The sequence below is a fragment of the Capsicum annuum genome, chromosome 5, assembly GCF_002878395.1.
Source record: "Capsicum annuum cultivar UCD-10X-F1 chromosome 5, UCD10Xv1.1, whole genome shotgun sequence".
Lineage (NCBI taxonomy): Eukaryota > Viridiplantae > Streptophyta > Magnoliopsida > Solanales > Solanaceae > Capsicum > Capsicum annuum.
Window position 1 is genome coordinate 15,570,628 of NC_061115.1, and position 26,221 is coordinate 15,596,848.

The 26,221-nt window shown below is 34.2% G+C and overlaps 2 protein-coding genes across 4 annotated transcripts in view; one reads left to right on the plus strand and one right to left on the minus strand.

Annotated features, from left to right (window-relative positions):
• LOC107863018 (receptor kinase-like protein Xa21) overlaps positions 1-3,868 on the minus strand; it is a 42,899-nt gene extending 39,031 nt beyond the window's left edge. The window contains exons 1-2 of one of the 3 annotated variants that reach the window (XM_016708768.2): positions 3,644-3,868; positions 3,486-3,549 (exon numbers count right to left, since the gene is read on the minus strand). The gene's annotated coding sequence lies outside the window, so the exon portion shown is untranslated. Of the gene's footprint in view, positions 1-3,485; positions 3,553-3,620 lie in introns of all 3 variants that reach the window. The other 2 variants (XM_016708769.2, XM_016708767.2) reach the window with 2 other exon arrangements.
• Positions 3,869-8,830: 4,962 nt separating this feature from the next.
• Positions 8,831-26,122, plus strand: LOC107863019 (beta-xylosidase/alpha-L-arabinofuranosidase 2). Its single transcript, XM_016708771.2, has 7 exons — positions 8,831-9,796; positions 23,133-23,420; positions 23,606-23,775; positions 23,857-23,954; positions 24,236-24,586; positions 24,697-25,107; positions 25,219-26,122. Exons 1-7 carry the CDS (start codon positions 9,374-9,376, stop codon positions 25,788-25,790), a joined length of 2,313 nt encoding a protein of 770 aa, XP_016564257.1. The 5' UTR covers positions 8,831-9,373; the 3' UTR covers positions 25,791-26,122.
• Positions 26,123-26,221: the final 99 nt, after the last annotated feature.

Here is a 26,221-nt window from a genome sequence, read left to right on the forward strand (position 1 = left end):
ATGACTTGGCACACCGAACTATGCTAAGTGGCGACTCTGAGTTTTGAAAAGGATTGTCTAAAGGTGACTTGGCACACTAGATTATCTCATAGAGATGCATCTTCCTCTTAGTTATGATGTTTGGCCCATGGAGATGCATTTTTCTCTTAGTTATGATATTTGGTCTATGGAGATGATTTTCCTCTTAGTTATGATTATTGGGCTTATAGAGATGATTTTTATTTTGGTCATAATGTATGACCTATAGATATGAGATGTTTAATAGAGGTGACATGCTTATTGATATTATGCCTCCTAGATGTGAGATAATTATAGATATAATATGGCTTATAAATATGATTGTCGATATGAGTTATGGATACATATATGGGCCTAAGGCCGTGATTAGGATGTTGTGATTATTTTAAATATATTATTAGGTCAAGGTCCATGTTATGATAATAATTGGATATCCGAGAAGTGTTTATCTCTGTAAAGGATATGATTAAAATTTATGGATTCATATACATATTTTGTATACACATCTCTCCGGTATGGGACGGAGAAAGATGCGGTATGTTGCTTACAACTTATTTGATTGGATACTGGTGATAGCATGCATAGATTTGGTACTTTCATGGTTATTATATCGGTAACTTATATGGTTCTAGATGAAATACGATCTTATGACTGTTCTGCTTAATTAAGGGTTAAGCTACGTGGTAGTTAGTTATTTATTAGGAGACTATAGCACTTGGTGGTTTGGAATTAAATGTATTAGTTAATGATTCTTGCTTAGTTAAAACATGGTAGCTATCGATGGTTGACACGTGGCTAATAGTGATGCTGGGTTTAGCTTAGGTGAAGATTAGTGATAGTGATTACTAAGTTTATAATGTCGATTATTGTCAGAATGAGGAGTTGTGTATTAACGAGGCTAGATAATAAGTGATGTTGGTAATAAAAGGTGACTAGTTAATAATGATGAATAGTTGTTAGATAATTGATTAATGAATGTTAAATGAGAATTGGTTGGTTAACTGGTTAGTTAATGAATGATGTTAGTTAATAAAGGATGGTTAGATGATAACTGGTTGTGTGTTGTCTAATAATGGTTAATGGATATATGTTATTTAGTTGATAATATTGAATAGTGGATAAATGAAGATTATTGTCTAGTGATGAACCTTGGCCAGATGTTAGATGTTGTCTATTTGATTAATAATGGTTAGTTTCTACCCCATGAATAAGTTTAATGTTTAGGATAATAACTATAGGTCATACGATAACTAGTGAAATAGTGGTTTCATTATAGTAAGCGTTGATTAGCTAATGACGAGTAGTTAGGAAGTATTGACTATATAGATACTTTCTAGTGATATGATTATGTTCCTGAGTATATTAGTATATGCTATTCTGTAATGACGATTGTGATATTGATACCCGGCAAAGCCGGAGGATACTATTATGATATTGATACCCAGCAAGGACAGATGATACTAATGTGATATTAATACCTGGCAAAGCCGAGGGATGCTGTTGTGATGATATTGATACCCGTGAAGGCCGGAGGATACTATTGTTATATTGATACCCAGCAAGGCCGGAGGATACTAATGTGATATTGATACCTGGCAAGGTCGGAGGATGCTACTATAATGATATTGATACCCGACAAGGCCGGAGGATACTATTGTGATATTGATACCAAAAAGGCCAGAGGATACTAATGTGATATTAATACCCGAAAAGGCCGTAGGATGCTATTGTGGTGATATTGATACCCGACAAGGCCGGAGGATATTATGATGATATATTAATACCCGGCTTACAATGATGATGGTCATGATGATAACGGTTATGATGAGTTGAGATATTGATTGTGTACCTTGCATTTATTCTTGCATGCACATCACCTATCATCAGTATGAACCTATGTCTATCAATAGGTATGGGACGGTTGCATAAACATGGATAAAGAATATTCCTTGTGTTGTTGTGTTTTGATTGAACCTCCAGTCTGGGGTGGTGGGGGTACACATAGACTCAATTAGGTATTTGGTTGTCCAGAGTAGAAGATTATTTACATTGTTATTGATATTGTCATTATCATTGTTATGATCATTATTATGGCTAGCTTATGACAGATTGGACATTGATCCGGTATCAAGAATTGAGGTATTACTTTGGCCTCTTCTATCTTATGATGGTATTATTGTACACGATTATATCATGTTTATCCATGTGGATTAGAAACCGGTATTGAATCCTTATAGTATCATGATGAGGTCTTAGAATAAGGATATGATGATCTAGACTACTCTTTCAAATGACCTCATGTTTACGTGCATGTGTATATGTATCTAGCTATATGAAGCAATGACAATATCGTATATCCCTTCCTTTATTTGTTCATACTGTATATTCATTTCTTGACCTTGTATATTGCTATATACCTTTCTTTCACTCTTCATTCGTATATTGGCCTAGGATATACTATATAGTATCAATGTGTAATGTATGTGACTAAAATAGGATAGTTCACCTTAATACCTCCTTAGTCTTGTTATGTTTGACTCTTGTACTTGAATAGGAAAGTTTTCTCTTATTATTCTCATTGACTTGTTATATAAGCTCTGGACTCTTGTGTGTAGTTTTCATTCTGTTTATATGTTGTATATATCTTCTTTATCTTTTGAGCTCAGCTGGTAATTGTCTACTGAGTACCATTCGTTTGGTACTCATACTACACTTTTGTAGCCAGTAGATCATAGTACGGGTTATCGCCATTGATTGTGCATCATGTGGAGCAGCCATGGTTCAGATACTTAGAGTGAACTCCTGACGTTCGGAGTATTACTCATCTCTCTCCTTGTATTAGACTAGTCTCTATATTTAATGCATAGATAAGTTGTATCAGTGTAGTTCTCTTAATAGACCACTTTTATACTCTTAAATATATTTTGAAGCTCTTGTATTGATACCACCAGTTTTTGGGATTCTATTATGTATTGATCTTTATGTCATTTAGTTCACATTCTTTTTTTTATATTGTTGAGTAGTCCGTTACTAGCTATTCAGAACCAAGATTGGCTTGCCTACTGGTGGGTTATGGTAGGCGTCATCATAATCTGATAAATTAAGTCATGATAAAGGTACCCTAGTTAGTTTCTTTATAGATTAAGAAGATTCAACACTTAATGAATAACAAGATAGTGGAGGTGGTGCATACTTTCAGAGAGGGGAATCAGTTGCCGACCTTTTTACTAATCTTATTTTTTATTTTGCAGGAACAACTAAGCTTTATTTTAACAGTATTCAAGAATTTCCAGTGGCAACAAGAAAGATTATAATGTTGGAGAAAAGTAAAGTTCCCTATCTTAGAATAAAGAAGTGCCAAGAGAAAAATTTTAACCTAATACAAAGGCAGGTCAAAATAACAACTCAATTAATACAACAATACCAAATCATTTGAACAATTTTCCATGAAAAAAGGAAGTTTGTACCTTGGAGAAGGTTTATCACTCGTTTATGGCTTTTCAATAGTGGTATTAGCTCGTTGAGCTCATTCTGCTAAAAAGGAGCAAAAGGGTGAGAAAACCATCAAATATTGTTGTTGATAGGAACCCCATTGATCTAACCTATGCATGTAGAGATGATATACTTGTAATGTGCTGAAGAAGTCTTCACTAAGATTGAATTCATGATGTCTGTGAGAGTTTTGGGGCATCCAAATGCATTTACTCAAGCTCATGGCTAATGTGTATCCTCACTTGTGCTTTGCCGTTGAGATTTCATCGGAACAGGCTGCCTTGCCGGAGATGGAGCTTTAGGGCGTGTGGATATAGTGGGGCTAGGTTTTCCTTTTTAGTTTACAGATATTTCCTTTTTGGTTTTGGATTTTCGGGTATGGGCTTGGTTTTTGGGCCAATGTCAATACTTATTGTAATCTTTTTTGATTTGTTGTTTGCATAAATAACATAAATATCAATCCTTTTGGAAGTAATTACACTCTCTTCCACTTTTAAAATTACTTTACTCTCTCTCTATTAATATGTATAATATAGCCGACATATATATAGCATTCTGTGTATATGTTGGGATTTTTGTAATATGTTTAGTGAGTTGAGATTTTTTGTAATATTAGAAACATAAGTTGTGTATTTGTGTAATTTTTAGTTGTTGTTTTTTATAATAAATGGGCTACATGCTCATATTTGATTTTTAAAAAAAAGAACTCTTAGAATGATACAAATCAAGTAATTCACCTGTTAGAATGCGCTGACCGAGGAATGAAGGATTAGTCTCACGGCTGCCGGCTGTGGGGATACCTTGGGAAACCAAAAAAAAAAAGTAATTCACCTGTTAGATGCTTGAACAAAATTATTAAAAATGAAATTATGTTTTTTTTATTGAAATACATAATTAGTTTGCCTGAGTTCATATATGCAAATTACCTATTTGTAGTGCTTTAAAATTTGGATTAATTTCGTATCAGGCTGGAATTGCGCGTGGGTCATTATCATTTTTTCTACGTTAACAGTTTTTTGATTGATGTGCTTATAATTAACAGAAAATTACATGTCATAGATCCAAATATGAGCAGCTTTAGGTAAGTAAATTTCAAGGATAGATTCAAATTAGTTTGATTTTCAAATTTTAGCCTCAAATAAAAAAAACTTCTTTTAAAGATATTTCCTATTGGGGTCATATATCTAAAGTCAACCTTCATTACTTTTAAGTATACTACAAGTGTTACAAGTGTTATTTTGCCCTTCTACCCCTCAAATATATTTTTAAATTTTCCATACTTATTTGTCTCTTAAATTTTATTTTTTATTATTTGCACTTTTTTTTATTTTCCCTTTAATTTTATAATTCTATTTTTTATTATTTTCACCTTTTTATTTTTTGCTTTAATTTTATTATTCCATTGTTTATTATTTTTAATTTTTATTTTTTAAAATTTTATTTTCATGTTTTAATTCATTTGTCTCAACCTTTATTTTTTTGTCTTTTTTCTTTCTTCTCAAGCATTATCTATTTTTTTTTTATTCATTTGTCTTTAACCTTTATTTTTTTTAATTATTTTTGGTTTTTATCAGTTCTCTTTTTTCCCTCATTTTTCTCAAACTTTATTTTTATTTTTTCCTCTCATTTTTATTTTTTTAATTTTTTTAATTCTTCGCTTTTTTCTTAATCTTAATTTTTTCTTGCCTTTTTTTCTCAATCTCTTTTTTTATTTCTCTATTTTGTTTGATCGTTTTTTTTTCTTTCTTTAGTTCTCTTTTTTCCCTCATTTTTCTCAAACTCTATTTTATTTTTCTCATTTTTTTTATTCTTCACTTTTTTCTTAATCTTAATATTTTTCTTTCCTTTTTTTTCTAATTATTTTTTTATTTCTCTATTTTTTTGATCGTTTTTTCTTTTTTCTCAACCTCTATTATATTTCGCTAATAAATAAAAAGTTGGATAATTCGCAAAGGGACCTTCTTTTTTTTTATATCAAAGAAAATTTAAGGGCATGAATTGTTGTTACGAAGTTCTTTAAAAATTCTTGAGATAAGTCGTGTCTCTAAGACGAGAGTTGTAGAATATCTTATAAATAAAGACATAACGTGTTAGCGTCAACTCTTGCTCGTGGGGCATAATTTATTATTTGAAAGTCCTTGAGCTAAGTCTTACCTCTAAGGCAATAGTTGTAGAACATCTCATAAATGAAAACATAACGTGCTAGTGTCAACTCTTGCCCATGGGACATAATTTATAGTTTGAAAGTCTTTGAGCTAAGTCTTGCCTTTAAGGCAATAGTTTCAGAACATCTTATAAATGAAAACATAGCATGGTAGAGTCAACTCTTGCCCGTGGGCATATTTATAGTTTGAAAGTCCTTGAGCTAAGTCTTGCCTCTAAGGCAATAGTTGTATAACATCTCATAAATGAAAACATAACGTGGTAGAGTCAACTCTTGCCCATGAGGCAATGTAGTTTGAAAGTCCTTGAGCTAAGTCTTGCCTCTAAGGCAAGAGTTGTAGAACATCTCATAAATAAAGACATAACGTGGTAGTGTTGACTCTTCCCTGTGGGGCATAATTTGTAGTTTGAAAGTCCTTGAGCTAAGTCTTGCCTCTAAGGCAAGAGTTGTAGAACATCTCATAAATAAGGACATAATGTGGTAGTGTTAACTCTTCCCTGTGGGGCATAATTTGTAGTTCGAAAGTCCTTGAGCTAAGTCTTGCCTCTAAGGCAATAGTTGTAGAACATCCCATGAATGGAGACATAACATAGTAGAGTTAACTCTTGCTTTTGGAGCATAATTTGTTATTTGAAAGTCCTTCAGTTAATTCTTGTCTCTAAGATAAGAGTTCTAGAACATCTCATAATCAAAACACAATGTGGTAGTGTCAACTTTTGCCCATGGAACATAACTTGTTGTTTGAAAGTCTTGGAGAACATCTCATAAATCAAAATACAATGTGGTAGTGCCAACTCTCTTGCCCATGAAACATAACTTGTTGTTTAAAAGTCATAAGTCTTGCCTCTACAATGTGGTAGTGTCAACTCTTGTCCATAAAACGTAGTTTGTTGTTTGAAAGCCATAAGTCTTGCCTTTATAATGTTATAGTGTCAACTTTTGCTCGTGAGATGTAACTTGAATTGAAGAAATTGAAGAAAAGAATAAAAAAAAATTCGAAAAAAGAAGAAAAATGAAAAAAAAATATTAAAAAAATAAGAATCAAAGAAAATGTAGAAGTTGAGAGAGAATTGGAAAAAATAAAGGCTGATAAAAATTTAAAAAAGTTTAAATAAAAATAAAGGTTGAGAAAAACTTAAAAAGAAAACAAGAAAAAATAAAAATCAAAGAAAAATAAATTATTTTTATAAAAGTAGACGTTGAGAGGTGTAAAAAGAAAAAGTAAGAGTTGAGAAAAACTAAAAAGAACAAAAAAATAGAAAAAAAAAAGGTCTAGAGGAAAAAAGTAAGGATTGAAAAAAATTAAAAATAAAGAGAGAAAGAAATTAAAATCAAAGTAAAATTAAAAGGAGAAAAAAATGAAAGTTGAAAGATATAAATATGGAGTTGTTATCTACTGTGAGGATCATTTATATAATTTAATCCATTAGCCAGGGGTAATTTTATCCAAAAAAATATTAGTTAATGGGTAAAGGTTATTTCGTGGAATCTTTTTTATTTGGGACTAAAATTTAAAAATCACCCTAATTTGGGTCTATTCTTGAAATTTACTCATTAAATGGATAAATTTCAGTTTTTGTTTATTTAAAATTAGTCTACGTCTTGTACCGGAACTTTGGATTAAAAGGGACAAACAAGTTTTCCAATTAAGTGAGGGTCCTTCAAGTTTTTAAAATTAGGTGGGAAGGACAAAATTTTTTTGAGTTTTTTTTTTAAGTTTTTTCGTTCTAACAACTTCTCTCAGTTGTCGAACAACTTTGACAGTTGTTCGACAACTTTGCGAAGTTGTTCAACGACTATCAAAGTTGTTTGACAACTGCACAAAGTTGTTCAACAACTGTGTAAAGTTGTTCGACAACTGAGAGAAATTGTTCAACAACTGTGCAAAGTTGTTGAGACAATTAATACAGTTGTCGAATAACTGTCCCAGTTGCTCAAGCGACTTAACTTTTTTAATTTAATAAGGTTGCGAGACCCACTTATCCTTTTTTTTAGTTTAAGACTTGGAAGATCTATGGACTCATTTTACTCTCTCGTACCACTTGACATAAAAATAAGAATTAATATGAAATGACATGTCAACTAAGAATCTAGTGAGAACAAGATGTTTTTTTGTTATTTTTTTCCCTAAGATGTCTTTTGTTATGAATATTACTTTCTAAAACATAAAGCTACAGCTGAATAACATTAATTATAATAGGAAGCAAAATCTAATAATGACTTTACTGAATTCTTCCCAATACTTGTATGATCATATGTGTTGGAGTAAAGATTTTTATTAAGGGGTTTAGAAGTGCACAAAACTAGCTAAAGGGAGTTCAAAGTCTACTTTATATACATAAAAAAATAATTTTAATTTTATACAAATAGTATATTTTTTTCTATGAAGGAGGTTCGGATCAAACCCCTAAATATATGCTAGCGCTGCATAGTGAATTAAATTGATTCAAGATAAATTGGTTAATACTCACTACCATATATCATATTTACATCAATTTGTAATGATTAAAGTAATTTAATGAAATATATATACTTAATTATATTGAATTACGTCATAGAAGTCTAAGTACAAAATATGGCATGCATGCAAATAATGTACACCCTCCGTTTAAAAAATAATCACCTTGACTTAACACAAAGTTTAAAATAAATAAATAAATAAATAAATCTTGTGGGCTTAAATTAAAGTTGTGTCAAATGTACCAAAATGTCCTTAATCTTGTAGTCCTAAATATGCCATATGGAAAATTGAAATTAAAGTATTGTCAAAAAATGAAATCATTCTTTTTTAGACGACTAAAAAGAAAAGTAGGTCAATTCTTTTTTAAACAGGGGAGTAAGTAAATACTTAATTTTTTTACTTTTCCGAACATGTCCAACTTAAGCATTTAACGAAAATAACGTAAAATATTTTCAATGTTGCCTATATATAAAACTTAAATTTTGTAAAAATAGATGGGGGACATTCATGACAAATACTACGTTTTCAGCCAAAGTGTTTGTTTTGTGTCTACTCTGTCCATTTACGCAACTCACTCTGTGTGCGTCCTTTTTCTCCTTCATGGCTTGGCTTACTATCCACTACACAACCGAAAAAGGAGCCTCTCCTATCTTTCACGACACTAACATATGAAATAAATATTAAAACGGCAATGACCTTTCTCTTGGTTCTATATATACTGTGTTATATAATAATTTACATAGACATCAACTTCCTAATAAATCCATACAAATTGTTTCTCCAATTCCTTATTTTGTTGTAGTTTTACACACTAAAAAAAGCTTGAAACCCAAATCAGTCACTGTCTGGACAAAGTTGTTATAGAAACTCGAAACAGGAACGGGCCACTAAAAGTAGAAATCATTCACGGACCCCATTTTTACCCTTTTCTTCATCTTGCAGAAAATAATTGGAGAAGAGAAACTGTTGAAGTTGGAAGATTTTTGTACATGTATGGTATAAAACAAATCACAATTAAAGGGACCCCTGAAAATTTCCGTTGTGGTTATCCATCACGGGTTACTACAAAACAAGATGTATATTTAATTACTGCACCACTCATATGCAAGTCTTTTCTACTTCTTCCACTCTATCAATAACAATCCTCCTCTCACACTAACATTTGCCTCTCATTTCATTTAGTCCTTGTAGCGTGTGCCTTCATTCTCTTTGTTAGAGAGGTTTTGAAGAACTTAGGGATGGCCTATTTATCTAATAACCACTACTCTGTTGTCCTCTGTTTCATATTTAGCTCTTTTTTGTTAGAATTCAAGCCAGTCTTGGCACAGAATTCTCCTGTTTTCGCTTGTGATATCACAGGCAATCCTGGGCTGGGGAATTTAACATTTTGTGATGCATCCTTGACGGTGGAAACCAGAGTGAATGATCTGGTGAAAAGATTGACATTGCCAGAAAAGATTGGATTCTTGGTGAGTGGTGCAGGTTCTGTGAGTAGGCTTGGGATACCAAAGTATGAATGGTGGTCTGAGGCCTTACATGGAGTTGCATATACTGGTCCAGGAGTACATTTCTCTAGTCTTGTTCCAGGTGCCACAAGCTTCCCTCAAGTCATTCTCACTTCTGCTTCTTTCAATGTCACCTTGTTTGAAACTATTGGAAAGGTAATCTCTGATTAGTTTTTGAGTAAGAATTGATTCCATATTTTCGAGCATTTACTTGATTTTTAGTTTAACATTCTGTGTTAGTAAGACTTTTTTTCACAATCATGTCATATATATAAGATATAAAATTCAGGTAACTGTTTATGATATATGAGGCTTATTACCTGTCACGATAGGCTAGCATGCTAAAAATTCTTTACGTTATCCGTATATTTTATATAAGTTAAATCTATAGTATTTTTATGAAATAAAGCTCCAATCGTCCTTATATATTTCTTTGGCCAGTAATGTTTTCCGAAGTCATAACTGTTTTTATCGTATTTTTGCAAGAAATTTTGTCCAAAGACTCTATTATTTTGCATTTCTTAAAGAATTCAAGATTCATTAAACCATTAGATTTATATTTGAATATTTTTTGAAAAAGGATGGAATTTCTTTTTATAAATGCTTAGAAAGCGATGTCCAATTCTAGATGTACGTTGCCGTCCACGCCCATTATTTCAATGCCATCCTTTTATTCCAGATTTTCTATTAAAAGCTTTAGCTGTATTTTTGGAAATTGACATATACGTTCGTCTGGTTTTATGGATTATATACACACACAACAACAACATATCCAGTATATTCCAACAAGTGGGGTCTGGGGAGGGTGAGTGTACGCAGTCCATACCACTACCTCAAAAATGAGATAGAGAGGTTGTTTTCAATAGACCCCGGCTCAAAATAAAGCAATCTAAGATAAGATAAGGGATAATAATAGGACAAGATACAATAGAAATTAAAATATTCAATAATACCAAAAGCAAGATAATCCATGTAATACACCAAAACATACAACATCCTAAACTCAGACTAATCTTCTACCCTAATTCGCCTCCTCCACAACTTCCTATCCAAGGTCATGTCCTAGGTAAGCTGAAGCTGCTCCATGTCATATCTAATCACCTCTCTCCAATATTACTTCGTTCTACCTCTACCTCACTTGAAACCATCTTTAGCCAACCTCTCACACTTCCGCACTAGGCATCCATGCTCCTCCTCATTATATGACCAAATTATCTCAACCTCACTTCCCTTATCTTGGTTTCCACCGAAGCCACTCCCATCCTATCTCAAATAGCCTCATTTCTAATCCTATCTTTCCTAGTACACTCACACATCCATTGAAGCATTCTCATCTCTGCCATATTCATCTAATCTTCTAGATGTGAGTCTTCTTAATAGGCCAACACTCCGCTCCATACAACAAAGCCGGTCTAACCAAAACTCTGTAGAACTTTATTTTAAGTTTGGGAGGTACCTTTGTGTCACACAAGACACTGGAGGCGAGCCTCCATTTCATCCACTCTACCCCAATTCGATGAGTGACATGCTCGTCAATCTCTCCATTCTCCTAAATCATCGACCCCAGATAATTGAATTTATCTCTCATATTGATAGAATGAGTGTCAAGCTTAACAACCACATCGAACTCATGAGACACCTCACTGAACTAACAATCCAAATATTCCGTCTTAGACCTACTCAACCTAAACCCTTTAGACTCAAGAGTTTGCCTTCAAACCTTCAATTTAGCATTAAATCCACTATATGTCTCATCAATCAAGATTACATCATCCGCGAAAAGTAAATAATAAGGCACCTTATCCTGAATATATCGCATCAAAATATCTATCACCCTAGGAAAAAAGAAACGGACTAAGCATCGATCCTTGATGTAACCCCATCAAGACGAAAAAGTGCTCAGAGTTCCCTCCCCCAGTCTTAACCCGAGTTTTGGCTTTGTCGTACATATCCTTAATCGCCCTAACATATACTATAGGTACACTTCTACCCTCTAAACACCTCCAAAGAACCTCCCTGGGAACTTTATCATAAGCCTTCTCTAAGTCGATAAACACCATATGCAAATCCTTCTTCCTTTCCCTCAACTCTACCACCTTTCCCCAAATCTTTATAGTGTGACTCAATAACTTGATACCTCTATAATTGTTGCAATCCTGAATGTCACCCTTATTCTTATACAATAGAATTATTTTACTCTATCTCTAAGCTTCAAGCATTTTTACCGTCTTGAAAATTATGTTAAACAACTAAGTCAACCACTCCATACATTCCCCTCTTATGCACTTCCAAAAATCCACTGAAATCTCATTTGACCCCATCGCTCTAGCTTTACGCAGCCTATGAATAGCCCCTTAACCTCTTCAACCTTAATGCACCTACAATAACCATAATCGTGAAATCTCTTGGGATGGTCCAAATCCACAATACAATGCTAGTATCCCTTCCTTCGTTCAGGAGCTTATGAAAGTAACACGACCATTTCTTTCTATTATGACCCTCCTCTACCAAAACTTTGCCATCCACATCCTTAATACACTTTACCTGATCTATTTCCCGAGCCCTCCTCTCCCTAAACTTGGAGAGCTTGTACAACTTTTTATCCCCACTTTTGCTATTAACGTTGTGTATAAACTCTCAAAAGTAGCATCATTAGCCCCCATAACCACTAACTTCTCCTCTCATCTAGCAATCTTATGCTCTTCCTTATTCTTTCGTTTATCTTTTTCATCCTTACTCTCTGCCAACTTTGCATACACTCTCTTCTTGGCCTCCACTTTCCCATTCACCATTATGTTCCACCACCAGTCCTCTTGGTGTTTTCCCAAACGACCTCTCGAGACCCCCAACACCTATCTAGTTGTATTCCTCATGCAATTGGCAGTCTTATCCCACATACTATCTACATCCCCTCTACTTCCCCAAGTCTTCCTCCCTATCAACTTATCCCCTATACTCAGTGAATTGGCCAAAGTCAGACTGCCTTATCTAATCCTCAGTTGATCCTCTGTACCTCTCCTTCTCCGCTCCTTTAGGATCTCCAAGTCCATCACCAAAAGCCTATACTGGATCGAAAGACTCACGACGATAAGACCTTACAATCTTTACACATATCCCTATCTCCTTTTCTAAGAAGCAAAAAGTCGATCTGAGTCTTAGCCACCAAACTACAAAAGGTAATCAAGTGAAATTCCTTCTTGGAAAAGTTCAAATTAACTACCACTAATCAAAATACCCAAGCAAAATCCTGAAGTGCCACTCCTTCATCCTTTCTTACATTGAACCCATATCCTTCATGCACATTATCATAACCCTTGGAAAAAGACTTTATATACCCGTTGAAATCCCCTCAATTTTAGTATCCCTTCCTTCATTCAGGAGCTTATAAAAGTAAGATGACCATTTCTTTCTATTACAACCTTCCTCTACCAAAACTTTGTCATCCACATCCTTAATATACTTCACCAGATCCAGGTCCCGAACTCTCCTCTCCCTAAACTTGGAGAGTTTTTACAACTTTTTATCCCCACTTTTGCTATCTAACGTTGTGTATAAACTCTCGAAAGCAGTATCCTTAGCCCTCGTGACCACTAACTTCTCCTCTCGTCTAGAAATCGTACACTCTTCCTTATTCTTCCGTTTATCTTCTTCATCTTTACTCTCTGCCAACTTTGCATACGCTCTCTTCTTGGCCTCCACTTTCCCATTCACCTTTATGTTCCACCACCAGTCCTCTTGGTGCTTTCCCAAATGACCTCTCGAGACCCCTAACACTTCTCTAGTTGTATCCCTGATACAATTGACAGTCTCATCCCACATACTATCTACATCCCCTCTACTTACCCAAGTCTTCCTCCCCATCGACTTATCCCCTATACTCAGTGAATTGGTCAAAGTCAAACTGCCCCATTTAATCCTCAGTTGATCCTCCATACCTATCCTCTTCCGCTCCTTTAAGATCTTCAAGTCCATCACCAAAAGCCTATACTGGGTCGAAAGACTCACGATGGTAAGACTTTACAATCCTTAAACATACCCCTATCTCCTTTTCTAAGAAGTGAGAAATCGATCTGAGTCTTAGCCACTGAACTACAGAAGGTAATCAAGTGAACTTCCTTTTTGGAAAAGTGTAAATTAACTACCACCAATCAAAATACCCGAGCAAAATCCTGAAGTGCCACTCCTTCATCCTTCCTTACACCGAACCCATATCCTTCATGCACGTTATCATAACCCTTGGAAGAAGACCCTATGTGCCTGCTGAAATCCCCTCCTATGAAAAACTTCTCATTACTGGGGACACTCCTCACCATCTCGTCCGAATCCTCCCAAAATCTCTTTTTTTTTCTTATTATCCAAGCCTACATGTGGTGCATACGCACTAATAATATTCCAAGAAGACCCTCCAATAACTAGCTTAATCGATATCATCCTATTGTTGATCCTCTTAACCTCTACCACTTTCTTTCTAATCTTATCATCTACTAAAATACTTACACCATTCCTGTTCCTCACACTTTCTGAGTACCATAACTTATAACCATCGACTACCCTCGCCTTAGAACCTACCCATTTGGTTTCTTGAAAACAAGATATATTAATTTGTCTTTTCCTAAAAATTTTCACTAGCTCTAATGACTTCTAAGATAAAGATCCTATGTTCCACGACCTTACTCTCAACCTATAGTTATCCTTAGCCCCTTTACCCTTCCTGCCCCCTGCCCCTGCCCCCACCCTAGTCCACGACCCCATCCTCGACCGGCCCAAGCCTCGCCCGAAGATATGACCCTTCACCAACACCATCAACTACAGCCACCAGAAGCAACACCGATCAATAACACTAAGAGCACAAACTTAGACGACAATGCAAACCAAAAAAGTACTATCAAGTCCACACTTCAGAACTACTAAGAACAACACAAAAGGTCAAAACACAACTAGAATTAACAAGTAAAATACTACTATGAAATACAAAAATCAACAAATATATCGTCATTCACAATTAAGATAGTTAGCCAAGACGTGAAGAATATATATACATATATATATATATATTAGAAGGACGCCCTCAACATGACTAATTAAAGCCATTTACACAGACGGTTGAGGGTATTATAGTCATTAAAATAATTTACAAGATCATGTTGTTGACATGGATTATCTTTTCTGTTTTCTAAATTTGAACTTTACAACAACTTCCAAAAAATGTCCACCCTTTCTCATTTAAATTACAAATCATGCCCTTCAAAAATACCTATCCTTTCCTATTTAAGTTAGAAATCATGAAGAAATGTCATTGAATATAGTGGAACACGTTGAAACTTTTCTAATCTAACATAAATTAAGTAATTTAAAAAAAACATAATTTATATTAATTAATTATAATTAAAATTTAAATAATTTTATGTATTTCTTTTAATTTTATACTAAAATAATATATAAAAGATATTTTTTTACCTTATTTATTTTAGAAATTTAAAAAATATTTATTCTTTTCTTCTAATATTAACCTTGCAATTATTTAGTAACTATATCAAATTCTAAATGTCAAATTTAAGTTTTCAAACACATTAGTGAAATTAATTTAGTAAAATAATTTTTAAATAAATATTTTTAGGATATGTGTCAAGTCAATATGAACCACGTAAAAAAGATGGAGATATATTTAATAAGTTGAAATAAATTGCTAATAAGATTTTACCATCGCTTGATCAATTATATATTAATAAATTTGGTTAACATTAAAAGAATATGAACTTACGATATGTTTAATTTCTTTTTAATAATTAAGATGACTTTACCAAAAAAAAAAGAAAAAAAGAAAAGAGCAAGAACATAAAAACATATACTTCATTCATTTTTTAGATTTATATGATGGACTTTGAATAAAAATATACTTCTTTCGTTTAAATTTATATGAAACGGTTTGATTAAATATTGGCATACATTTTCTTTTTTCACTTTTTCAAATATTAGAGAATTTTACGTGAAAAGAAATTTTTTTGTAAATTACATATTTGAGTCAATAAATGTAGGTTTTTTTTTTTTTTCCGGTAAACCAGAATGCATTAATTAATTAAAATGTTTAGTACAATTAGCCTTAATCTGGCACAAAAATATACATGAAAGGAGTTGAGAACTGATGTCCCTACTATTACATACATTTCTGTTGTAACATGTTCCAGCAAGGTATTCCCAAAAAACCACTCCTACAAAAGCTGGTGGAGTAACATATACATGAGTTTTGCCAAAAAAAATCTAGTAAGCCACCTTTTTTGCCATCAAGTCAGCCACCTTATTTTGTTCCTCATAGCTATGTTGGACTGATGGACCACCCAAGTTCCTTAGCAGTGACCCGCATTCAACAATAGCTGAATCATATAATAAATTGTCACTTAGAAGCATTTAAATGACATCTTGGGAGTCAATGCAAATTTTCAGGGGTCGGAGATTGTGTTCTAAGACAATCTTAAGGTCTTCTTTCAGGGCTTTCAATATACACTATCTTGATCAAACAATATCTTTAAAATTTAGTTCTTTTTTAAATATAAATAAATATTTTTTAAGAATTGAAAGACTAATGTCCCTTAAAATTAAATAAAAAATAAAAATAAAACTTTTTAGTAAGAACATTTTTTCCATATTATATTCTTTCATAATTTAAAGTTAAGAATTTAATAAAAAAATCAATAGATTATGTATTTGTTTGAACCAAAATTAGACCGGATATTTTCATCATAATATTTGTTACTTTGACAAAACTATATTAACATTTTTATTTTTCATAATATTGGCCTCGTGCTAATACGGATCATTTCTTTCTCTCTCTATATATATGCCTAGATGTTGTCATACGTTAAGTTGATTTCCACAAAAAAAAAATAAAAAAATTAGACGTATTATTCGTCTTTGTAGAGTAGGTAGCCATTTTTAGTTGAAGGAATTTAATCATCAGAGCTTGTTTCCTTAATAATAAACAAAATATGAGATGAGACGCATGCATTGTGCAAATACGTAAATGTTAGAATGATTCAAGCTTGCAATGTAGTTTTCTTAACTCTTAAATCAGGTTAAATTTCATTAGCTTGTGAATTTTTGTTAACATCGAGGATAGTATTATTTGGTGGTAGCTTCTTGTTATGGTTATTTTCGGTTTTTGTGATAGTAGTTATTGCTTCTTGTTTCTTATATTACGTCATTTTCTAAACTGGTTTGTCTTGATCGGGGTATATTGAAAACAACCTCTTTACTTCACCTCTGAGGTAGTGATATGGACTATGTACACTCTATCTTTCTCAGACCCTATTGCTTTTCGAATTTAATAAAATCTGAATTTTACAACATAAACTTCAAACACATATTCAAACTAAAGTATGAACAATCAAATAGATCTGTAACTCTGTATTCACAACTTTGAACTTTTAATAATAAGTTCAACCCAACTTATGAACAGCCATAAAATAAATAAAATAAGAAAATCAAACGCTTAGAAAGAGATGGAGATAGGAAGATTCAAGACCATCAAATTCAATGTCTGTCCTTAAGGAAATTATTTTTCTCAAATATCCGAAATTATGGAATGTATCCTCCCAGAATAAAATTAATTACTTTGACCGAATAGCGGTACCTCAAACTCTGTCAAACTATGAATACGCTCAACGGTAGCAAATTATACCAGAGTTTTTCAAGAAACGAGAGGATTTTTTTCTTCAAAATTCCATGTTTGTACCTGAGGAAAAAATCACGTATTTATAGCATAAAGGTGTTGTTTTATGAAGAGAAGCAATAGTTCAGAAAGGTGAACCTCTTCATAAAGGTGCAACTCGTCGGAAAAGGTGCAACTTTTCGATAAAGTCACAACCCATTAGAAAGGTCATATCATCCAAAGTGAAAATGTGCCTATTAAAATTGCATCCTCTCTTGATGTCATTTTGAAAAAATACCTATTCATTTTCATCCACATCTTTTAAAAATCTAACAATCCCCTATACGAATGAGAAATGACTATTTCATCAAAAAAATGTAAGGACAAATATGTGATCTACAAGGAAAGACTAATTGCATCTGGATAAGTAGGTTTCTCTTTGAACTTTTCGTAGTGAACCTGTATCGGATGCACTTGTTCAATCATTCTATGAAATATATTTGAACAGTCGAACTTTAATGAACATCTAGACTACACAAATCACACAACCAGCCTTTTGCTATTTGTGATTCTCATGATTTTATTCGTTTCAGTCAATAACACTTTCTGGTTTCATGAAAGCGTGGAGAATAGGATTTTACTATAATTCTCCTTGAAGCGGCTTCCACTCCACCCTCACATAGGTGATTCCTAAATATTTAATCTTCTAGATCAAACTATTTGGTCAAACCTGCCAAAATTAGAAACCATTAAAAAGTTTTAAACCATAAGTCTTATCCTTGTTTCCTGAACATTTTCTTCATCATGAGAATGGGGTATACTGATAATGTTGAAGTGTCAGTCACAACTTTATTTGATCTCTTTAAACCTAGCTCTTGGGATCTCCAGTCTGCTCAGTAGAGTTACTACTGTGATGACTTATCCTAAGTCGTAAACTCATTTCGTTCAATGATCTCTCAACTCCTTCTCTAGTTAAGATTTTTGTTAATGAATCTAACACATTATCCTTTGACCTCAAATAATCAATTGTGATAATTTTATTAGTGAGTATATCTCTAATAATATTATGTCTCCATCTTATATGAAGATATTTAGCGTTATACATCATGGTCCTTGCCCTACCTATCGTAGCTTTGACTATCACGGTGTATGTATACAAGTGCCAAAGGTTTAGTCCTATAAGGAATATTTTTCAAGAAATTACGAAGCGATTCAGTTTCTTCACCGACTTTATCTAATGCAATAAATTCAAATTTCATTATAGAGCGAGCAATTCATATCAGTTTAGATGATTTCCAAGAGACTGCCCCTCTACCTAGAGTAATTATATATCCACTTGTGGATTTTACTTTATTTGATTTGGTGATTCAATTTACATCACCATATTCTTCAATTACTGCAGAATATTTGTTATAATGCAAAGCATAGTCTTGAGTATGTTTTAGATATCCCAAAACTCTTTTCATTGTCATTTAATGAGTTTGATGGGGATTACTCGTATACTGACTCAATTTAGTAATAACACATGCTATGTCTGGTCGCGTACAAATCATGATATTCATCAAACTTCTCAACACTCTGCATACTCTATTTTGAAATCATATCTCTGTAAAAGGAGATTCATACTCTTCGCCCCTATTACTTCTTATCATTTTAATCTTCTCATCAAATTGATCTTCAACTTCAATTTTATACTGCCAAAATGCTTCTATTACTTTATCCTTACTATTCATCAAATAAACATAACAATATCTTGTGCAATCGTCAATAAAAGTTATAAAATACTTTTTTCCCACGAGATGACATTGACTTCATAGCACAAATATATATATGTGAATTAAGTCTAAGGGATTAAAAATTCTTTTGAACTTACTTATACGGATGCTTAGCATACTTCGATTCAACACTTATTTGACACTTAGATTTATTACACTCCAAGTTAGGCAATACTTCAAAACTAATCAATTTTGCAAGGTTTTATAATTGATATATCCTAATCAACTATGCCACAAATCATTTAACTCAAGCAAGTAAGAAGAAGCCTCAACCTTATTCATTTCAACAGTCGTTATATCAAGTTTTAAAAGGACTTCATTGAGGTAGCCCCATCCTACCTATATTTCATTCTTATTTATTACAACTTTCTCCAAAATAAATACACACTTAAACTCATTTTTAAGAAGTGTTATCGACACTAAGTTTGTCATGACCCAAACCGAGGCCCTGACTGGGACTGACATCCCGATTCAGGAAAGCCCGAGAGCCCTCTAACTTGTAATCATAGGCATAATTCATCTATTATCATAATGCAGAAGTAAACCATAAATATGGTGCTACTATTATTTCAACATAACAATGCAAAAAGTAAGTTCAGAAAGACTCAAAACCATCTAGAAAACAAGTCTGTGAAATCTCTACTAAAACTAAAAGCAAGAATTTGTTTGAAACCGGGACAAGTCCCCCAGTCATGCCATGAACTAAAACTAAATGAAAAAATCACATTGAACAAGGCCTTCTGAAATAAGGGAGGCTCACCAAATTCAGATGCCTGACACTGATCTACTGCTTAGAGGGACTGCGGGACTGAGCCTCAGATCATGAAATATAGGGGGTCAATACACAATATACTGGTACGTAGAACAATCTAAAAACAAAATACCGATATAAAATATAAGTGAGATCACTTCATAAAAAAATGTCATGGTAAAACATCTAGAAATACATGGACATAATTAATAGGCTTCAAAACATATGCTTAAATCTCAACTTGACTTTTAGTCTTACTTCTAAGCTAGATGGTATACCCTATAGATCTGAAAAATATCCCACGAGCTGTATGGGATTCACTATTAACCCGGTGGCGAAGCCCCCAGCCCAAGTCTACCGCAAAGGTTAGAGTATTTGAATCTGATACGCCACATCGTCGTTGCTAATACGAAATCGAACTATAAAAACTAAAGACGATATGAAAAAGTAAAGATAATCGATAAGATAGATAATTAGACACAAGAAAAGAAGTAACCAAGAACAAAAGAGTATGTCAAACTCCACTACCCTTAGTTACAATCTAACCGATCACCTAATTCCTATGGTGACAAACAGGGGGATGAATGTCCTCTAAACTAACGTTTGTAAACCAAAGTTCAACAAAAGTTTTTCAATACTCTCACTCAATTGGGAAACATTCATTAATAATTAAGAAAAACTAAAAGAATGAGCTAGCCTAAAAAATATTTATAGTTTAGGCTAATTATTATAGTTTTAGGGCCCAAAAGTGACTCAATTGCAAGAAAAGACCCACTAGGGGCTGTTTTGATCCACTCTTGAAATGCTAGAGCGGATGAAAAGCGAATCCAAAGTGCCTTGGGAGTAATTCCTTTCCAAGGGGATTTCTAGCCCCATTTTCCCTTTGCTTGCCTCCTCAAACAATCCTTGGACCAATATGAGTGCGATCATCAACAAATAACACCCTCTTGATGGTAAGGAGGCTTCTTCAAGTACCTCCCGCTTCATGAACATTTCTTGGATTCCTTGAAGCTCCCGGGCTTGACTTCTAGTGAATGGCTTGGAGATAATTTGGATTATATCATCCTCTCCATCATGAGAAGAATTTGACCTCAAATTCAAAGGGTGATCATCTTCTATCATGTCAAAAGAGTGAAAGATAACACATATTAAAGGTATTATGTTCTTGATATTCCGAAGGAAGGTCAATGTTATGGGCATTCTCGTTTATCCTTTCAAGTACTTGAAATGGACCATCACCTTGGGGCATCAATTTGGATTTATTTGGCTTGAAAACCTATCCTTCCGAAGGTGCACTCACACCCAATCACCCGGTTTAAGAACAAGTCGCTTTCTTCACTTGTTTACTCTTTTGGCCCCTTCTTGATTCTTCTTCTCAAGGTGAATTCTTACCTTCTTATACAACTTATTCATGGTTTCCTCCATCTTGTCTCCATCTAAGCTTATCACAACATCACTAGGCAAAAAAGTGAGATCTAAAAGGGTAAGGGGTCTAAAACCATAAACACATTAAAAGGGAGTCATACCAATAGTCGAATGGATAACACAATTATAAGAAAATTCGATTAGAGGTAGATGGTCCTCCTAAGAGGCCATTTCTCTTTTAACTAAGTTGCGCAAAATAGAACCCAAGGTTCTATTTACCACCTTTATTTTCCCATCCGTCTATAGGTGGAAAGATGTTGAGAAAAGTAATTTGGTGCCAAGCCTACCCCATAATGTCCTCCAAAAGTGACTAAGGAACTTAGAGTCCCTATCACTAACAATGGTCCGAGGAATTCCATGTATTTTGACAACATGCTCAACAAACAAATAAGCCACATTAGCAACATCATCAATTTTATGACATGGAATGAAATGGGTCATTTTTGAGAACCTATCAAGCATAACAAAAATGCAATCTCTACCCCTCCTTGTCCTAGGCAATCCCAAAACAAAATCCATAGAGATGTCAAGACATGGGCGTTGAGGAGTAGGTAGTGGAGTATATAATCCTTGAGGGAAAAGGTGAAATTTTTCACATCTACAATCCATGCATAGGCCATAAATTCTAGCAATATCTTGACACATCTTAGGCCAATAGAATTGTACCTCTAGGATTTCAAGGGTCTTGTCAATTCCAAAGTGACCCATCATACCCCCATCATGTGCCTCTCTTACAAACAATTATGTCCATGAGCTAGAGGGCACACTCAACTTTTTTTCTTTGAACAAGAAACCATCAAACTTGGAGTAAGGCATAGAAGCACTATCCCTTTCCGACCATTCTCTACACCATGTCTCACAATCTTGATAGATTTGAGAAAATGTGGGATCCTGATCAGGGTACATTGTCTTTAGACTCTCAAATTCCATCAATTTAGAAGACAATGTAGAGATAAGCACATGCTTCCTAGACAATGCATAGGCTACCACATTTTTCTTTCCCTTTTTATATTGAATTACATAAGGAAAAACCTCTAGGAGAGCAATCCACTTGACATGTGTTTTATTGAGTTTATATCGAGCCCGAAAATGTTTCAAGGACTCATGATCAGTTCAAATCACAAACTCCTTGGGTCACAAATAATGTTGTCAATTACCCAAGGCTCTAATCATGGCGTATAACTCTAGATCATAGGTATAATAATTTAGAGTTGCGCTCTTGAGCTTTTCACTAAAATAGGCAATAGGTTTATGATCTTGCATTAAGACGACACCTATTCCTACCTTACTTTCATCACATTCAATCTCAAACATCTTATCAAAATTGGGTAATTGCAATAAGGGGGTGGAGCTAAGCATAGCCTTCAAAGCTTCAAATGCATTGGCTTGCTCATCGCCCTACTTAAAAGGTTTATCCTTATGGATCACCTCAGTCAAGGGAGCGGCAATGGTACTAAATCCTTTGACAAATTGACTATAAAAATTATCCAACCCATGGAAGCTTCTTACTTCACCAGTGGATTTCAGAGTTGGCCAATTCTTGATGGAATCTATCTTAGATTCATCCTCCTCGACTCCTCTCGAGCTCACAACAAATCCCAAGAAAATAACTTCATTCATACTTCTTAATAGGAAATATAAGGATTTACTTTTATGAGCTACAACTCCCAGAAAACAGTCAAAGAGTAACATATCAAAAACATTAATTCCTGCATGTAAAAATGACCCTATAGTGTTAAGTAGGTTCAACTGAACTCAGTATTTTTAGTGCACATCATATGTGTGCGTGTGAAATACCCTTAAAAGTGGCATAAATAAAGTACTGAACCCCTATTTTCAAGAAACTCTAAATTTTGAACGAATCATTTTAAATATTGAATCCGCCTCTACTTACAGGTTGTGTCCACCGAGGCTAGGGCAATGTATAATGTCGGTTTAGCAGGTTTGACATATTGGTCTCCCAATGTCAATATTTTTCGCGATCCCAGGTGGGGAAGAGGCCAAGAAACTCCAGGAGAAGATCCAACACTCACCAGCAAGTATGGTGCAGCCTATGTCAGAGGCTTGCAACAAACAGATGACGGTAATAAAGATAAGCTCAAGGTTGCTGCCTGCTGTAAGCATTATACAGCTTATGATGTTGATAACTGGAAAGGAATCCAACGATACAATTTCAATGCTGTGGTAAGTTTCACTTTTTCTTCTATTTCACTTTAAATGTTTTAGTCATTTTGACCATTTCTTTTGGTCAATTTTCACTTCTATACACTAACATATAACCTGTTACAAGAAATTAAGTTACATTATCAGTGTATATAAGTTCAATTTATTTTAGTATAATAAGATAAGATGGTTGCTTTTGTGAGTAGGTAACACAACAAGATTTAGATGATACATTTCAACCCCCATTCAAGAGTTGTGTACTTGAAGGAAATGTAGCCAGTGTGATGTGTTCATATAATAAAGTAAATGGCAAGCCAACCTGTGGTGATCCAGACCTTCTTGCTAGGATTATAAGGGGAGAATGGAAATTAAATGGGTATAATTTGATGCTTTCTTGATTTTTGCTATTCAAAGAATTATATGAATCAACGCACTTACATAAGTATGCTTAAAGCAGATACATAGTCACGGATTGTGATTCATTAGAAGTGATTTTTAATTCTCAACACTACACCAAAACACCAGAGGAGGCTGCAGCTTTGGGTCTAAATTCAGGTGCGCCATTTTCGACTCTTATGCCTGGTTATTTGGGGAATAATGCATTTCAAATCTAATAATCCTAACTCCTCTAAAATTGTTATTATACTATCACTAGATGTCAAATTATCATTTTATACTCCAAGTCTAGTCAACACTATAAAGTAAATTTGGACAAAGTGAGTACTTTTGAGAGCTTAGGCAATCAAAATGCATATTCTGCAATATTGACCTCTACCTCAAGGTTTTATCTATGTATTACAGTGTAAAGAATCTGTTAAATATTTTTTATGTTACAGGGGTGGACCTGAATTGTGGATCTTGGCTGAGAAATTATACTCAAGGTGCTTTTAACCAAAAACTTGTGAATGAATCCGTTATTGATAGAGCTATCTCAAACAATTTTGCTACACTAATGAGACTTGGATTCTTTGATGGCAATCCAAGAAACCACATTTATGGAAACCTTGGCCCTAAAGATGTCTGCACCCCAGAAAACCAAGAGCTTGCTCGTCAAGCTGCAAGACAAGGAATAGTCTTGCTGAAAAATACTGCAGGATCGTTACCTTTAATTCCCACTGCCATCAAATCCTTAGCAGTCATTGGTCCTAATGCTAATGTGACCAAAACCATGATAGGCAATTATGAAGGTACATTTGAATCATCTTTCAGAACCGTTATATATGGTTATTACTTAATGCTTTATTTACCAAGATTTCATATCAGACTTGGTTTTCTTAATCAATTCTGGCTTATGCAGGCACTCCATGCAAGTACACAACTCCCTTGCATGGCCTAACAGCCTCTGTTGCCACAATCTATAAGCCTGGATGTGCTGATGTGTCTTGCAGCAGTGCCCAAATTGATGATGCTAAGCAAATAGCATCCACAGCTGATGCTGTGGTCTTAATAATGGGATCTGATCAATCGATTGAAAGAGAAAGCCTGGACAGAATTAATATAACTCTTCCAGGACAGCAATCAGTTCTAGTAGCAGAGGTTGCTAAAGTTGCCAAGGGACCTGTAATCCTTGTTATTATGTCTGGAGGTGGCATGGACGTACAATTTGCTGTCGACAATCCTAAGATAACAAGCATTCTTTGGGTTGGTTTCCCTGGAGAGGCTGGTGGTGCTGCCTTAGCAGATGTCATCTTTGGATATTACAACCCAAGTTTGTCTCTCATTTTAATTTCCAACAAGCATCAAATTATGATCTTGGTCTTTCCTATATATAACTCATTTCCATGACAAAGTGCCTTATAGTTTTCATGGTATCTTGCAGGTGGAAGGCTCCCAATGACATGGTATCCACAATCATATGTAGATGTTGTTCCAATGACTGTTATGAACATGAGGCCAGATCCCGCCACCAACTACCCCGGCAGGACTTATAGGTTCTATACCGGTCCAACTGTTTTCACATTTGGTCATGGATTAAGCTACTCTCAGTTCAACCACCACCTAGATAAAGCCCCGAAATTTGTCTCCATTCCTCTTGAGGCAAAACATACTTGTCGTTTGACAAAGTGCAAGTCTATCGATGCGGTTGAGCAAAGATGCAGCAATTTGAGATTTGACATTCATCTTACAGTAAAAAATGTAGGGAATATAAGTGGAAGTCATACAGTTCTCTTATTCACTTCACCACCCTCAGCCCATAATGCACCTAAGAAGCATTTGTTGGGGTTCGAGAAAGTCCATTTGACACCACAAGGAGAAAGGGTTGTTAAGTTCAATGTAGATGTTTGCAAGCATTTGAGTGTACATGATGGGCTTGGAAACAGGAAAGTAGCATTAGGACCACATGTTCTTCATATAGGGGATTTGAAGCATTTCTTGACTGTGAGGATTTGAGCAACTTTTCAACATAGACTTCTTCTCATTTCTCTCAAAAGAGGGAGGAAGTATCACAAGATGAAGAAAGAATCCAAATTCCGAATATGTTGAGATAACTGTAACAATTTTCTTCTTTTTTCGCTTAATTGTCCATTTTAGGTAGATGACATCTCAGAAGTAGGGGTGAGGTCTGTGTACACCTACTCTCCCCAAAGTCCATTTGTACAAATACATTAACTATATTGTTGTTGTTCATCTTAGCTAGAATAATCGAGCTCTTGAAGTGAAATGAGGGTTCTTTGCATAATTTTATATCGTATTATATCTACAAATTCTTTATATATATCTAAGTATTTGTCTGCCAAGGTTTATTTGCTTAAAAAACTATTTTGGGTTTAAGTAAAACAAATTACAGAAAGATGTGATTATTTTTAGCACTAGCTCGCGGT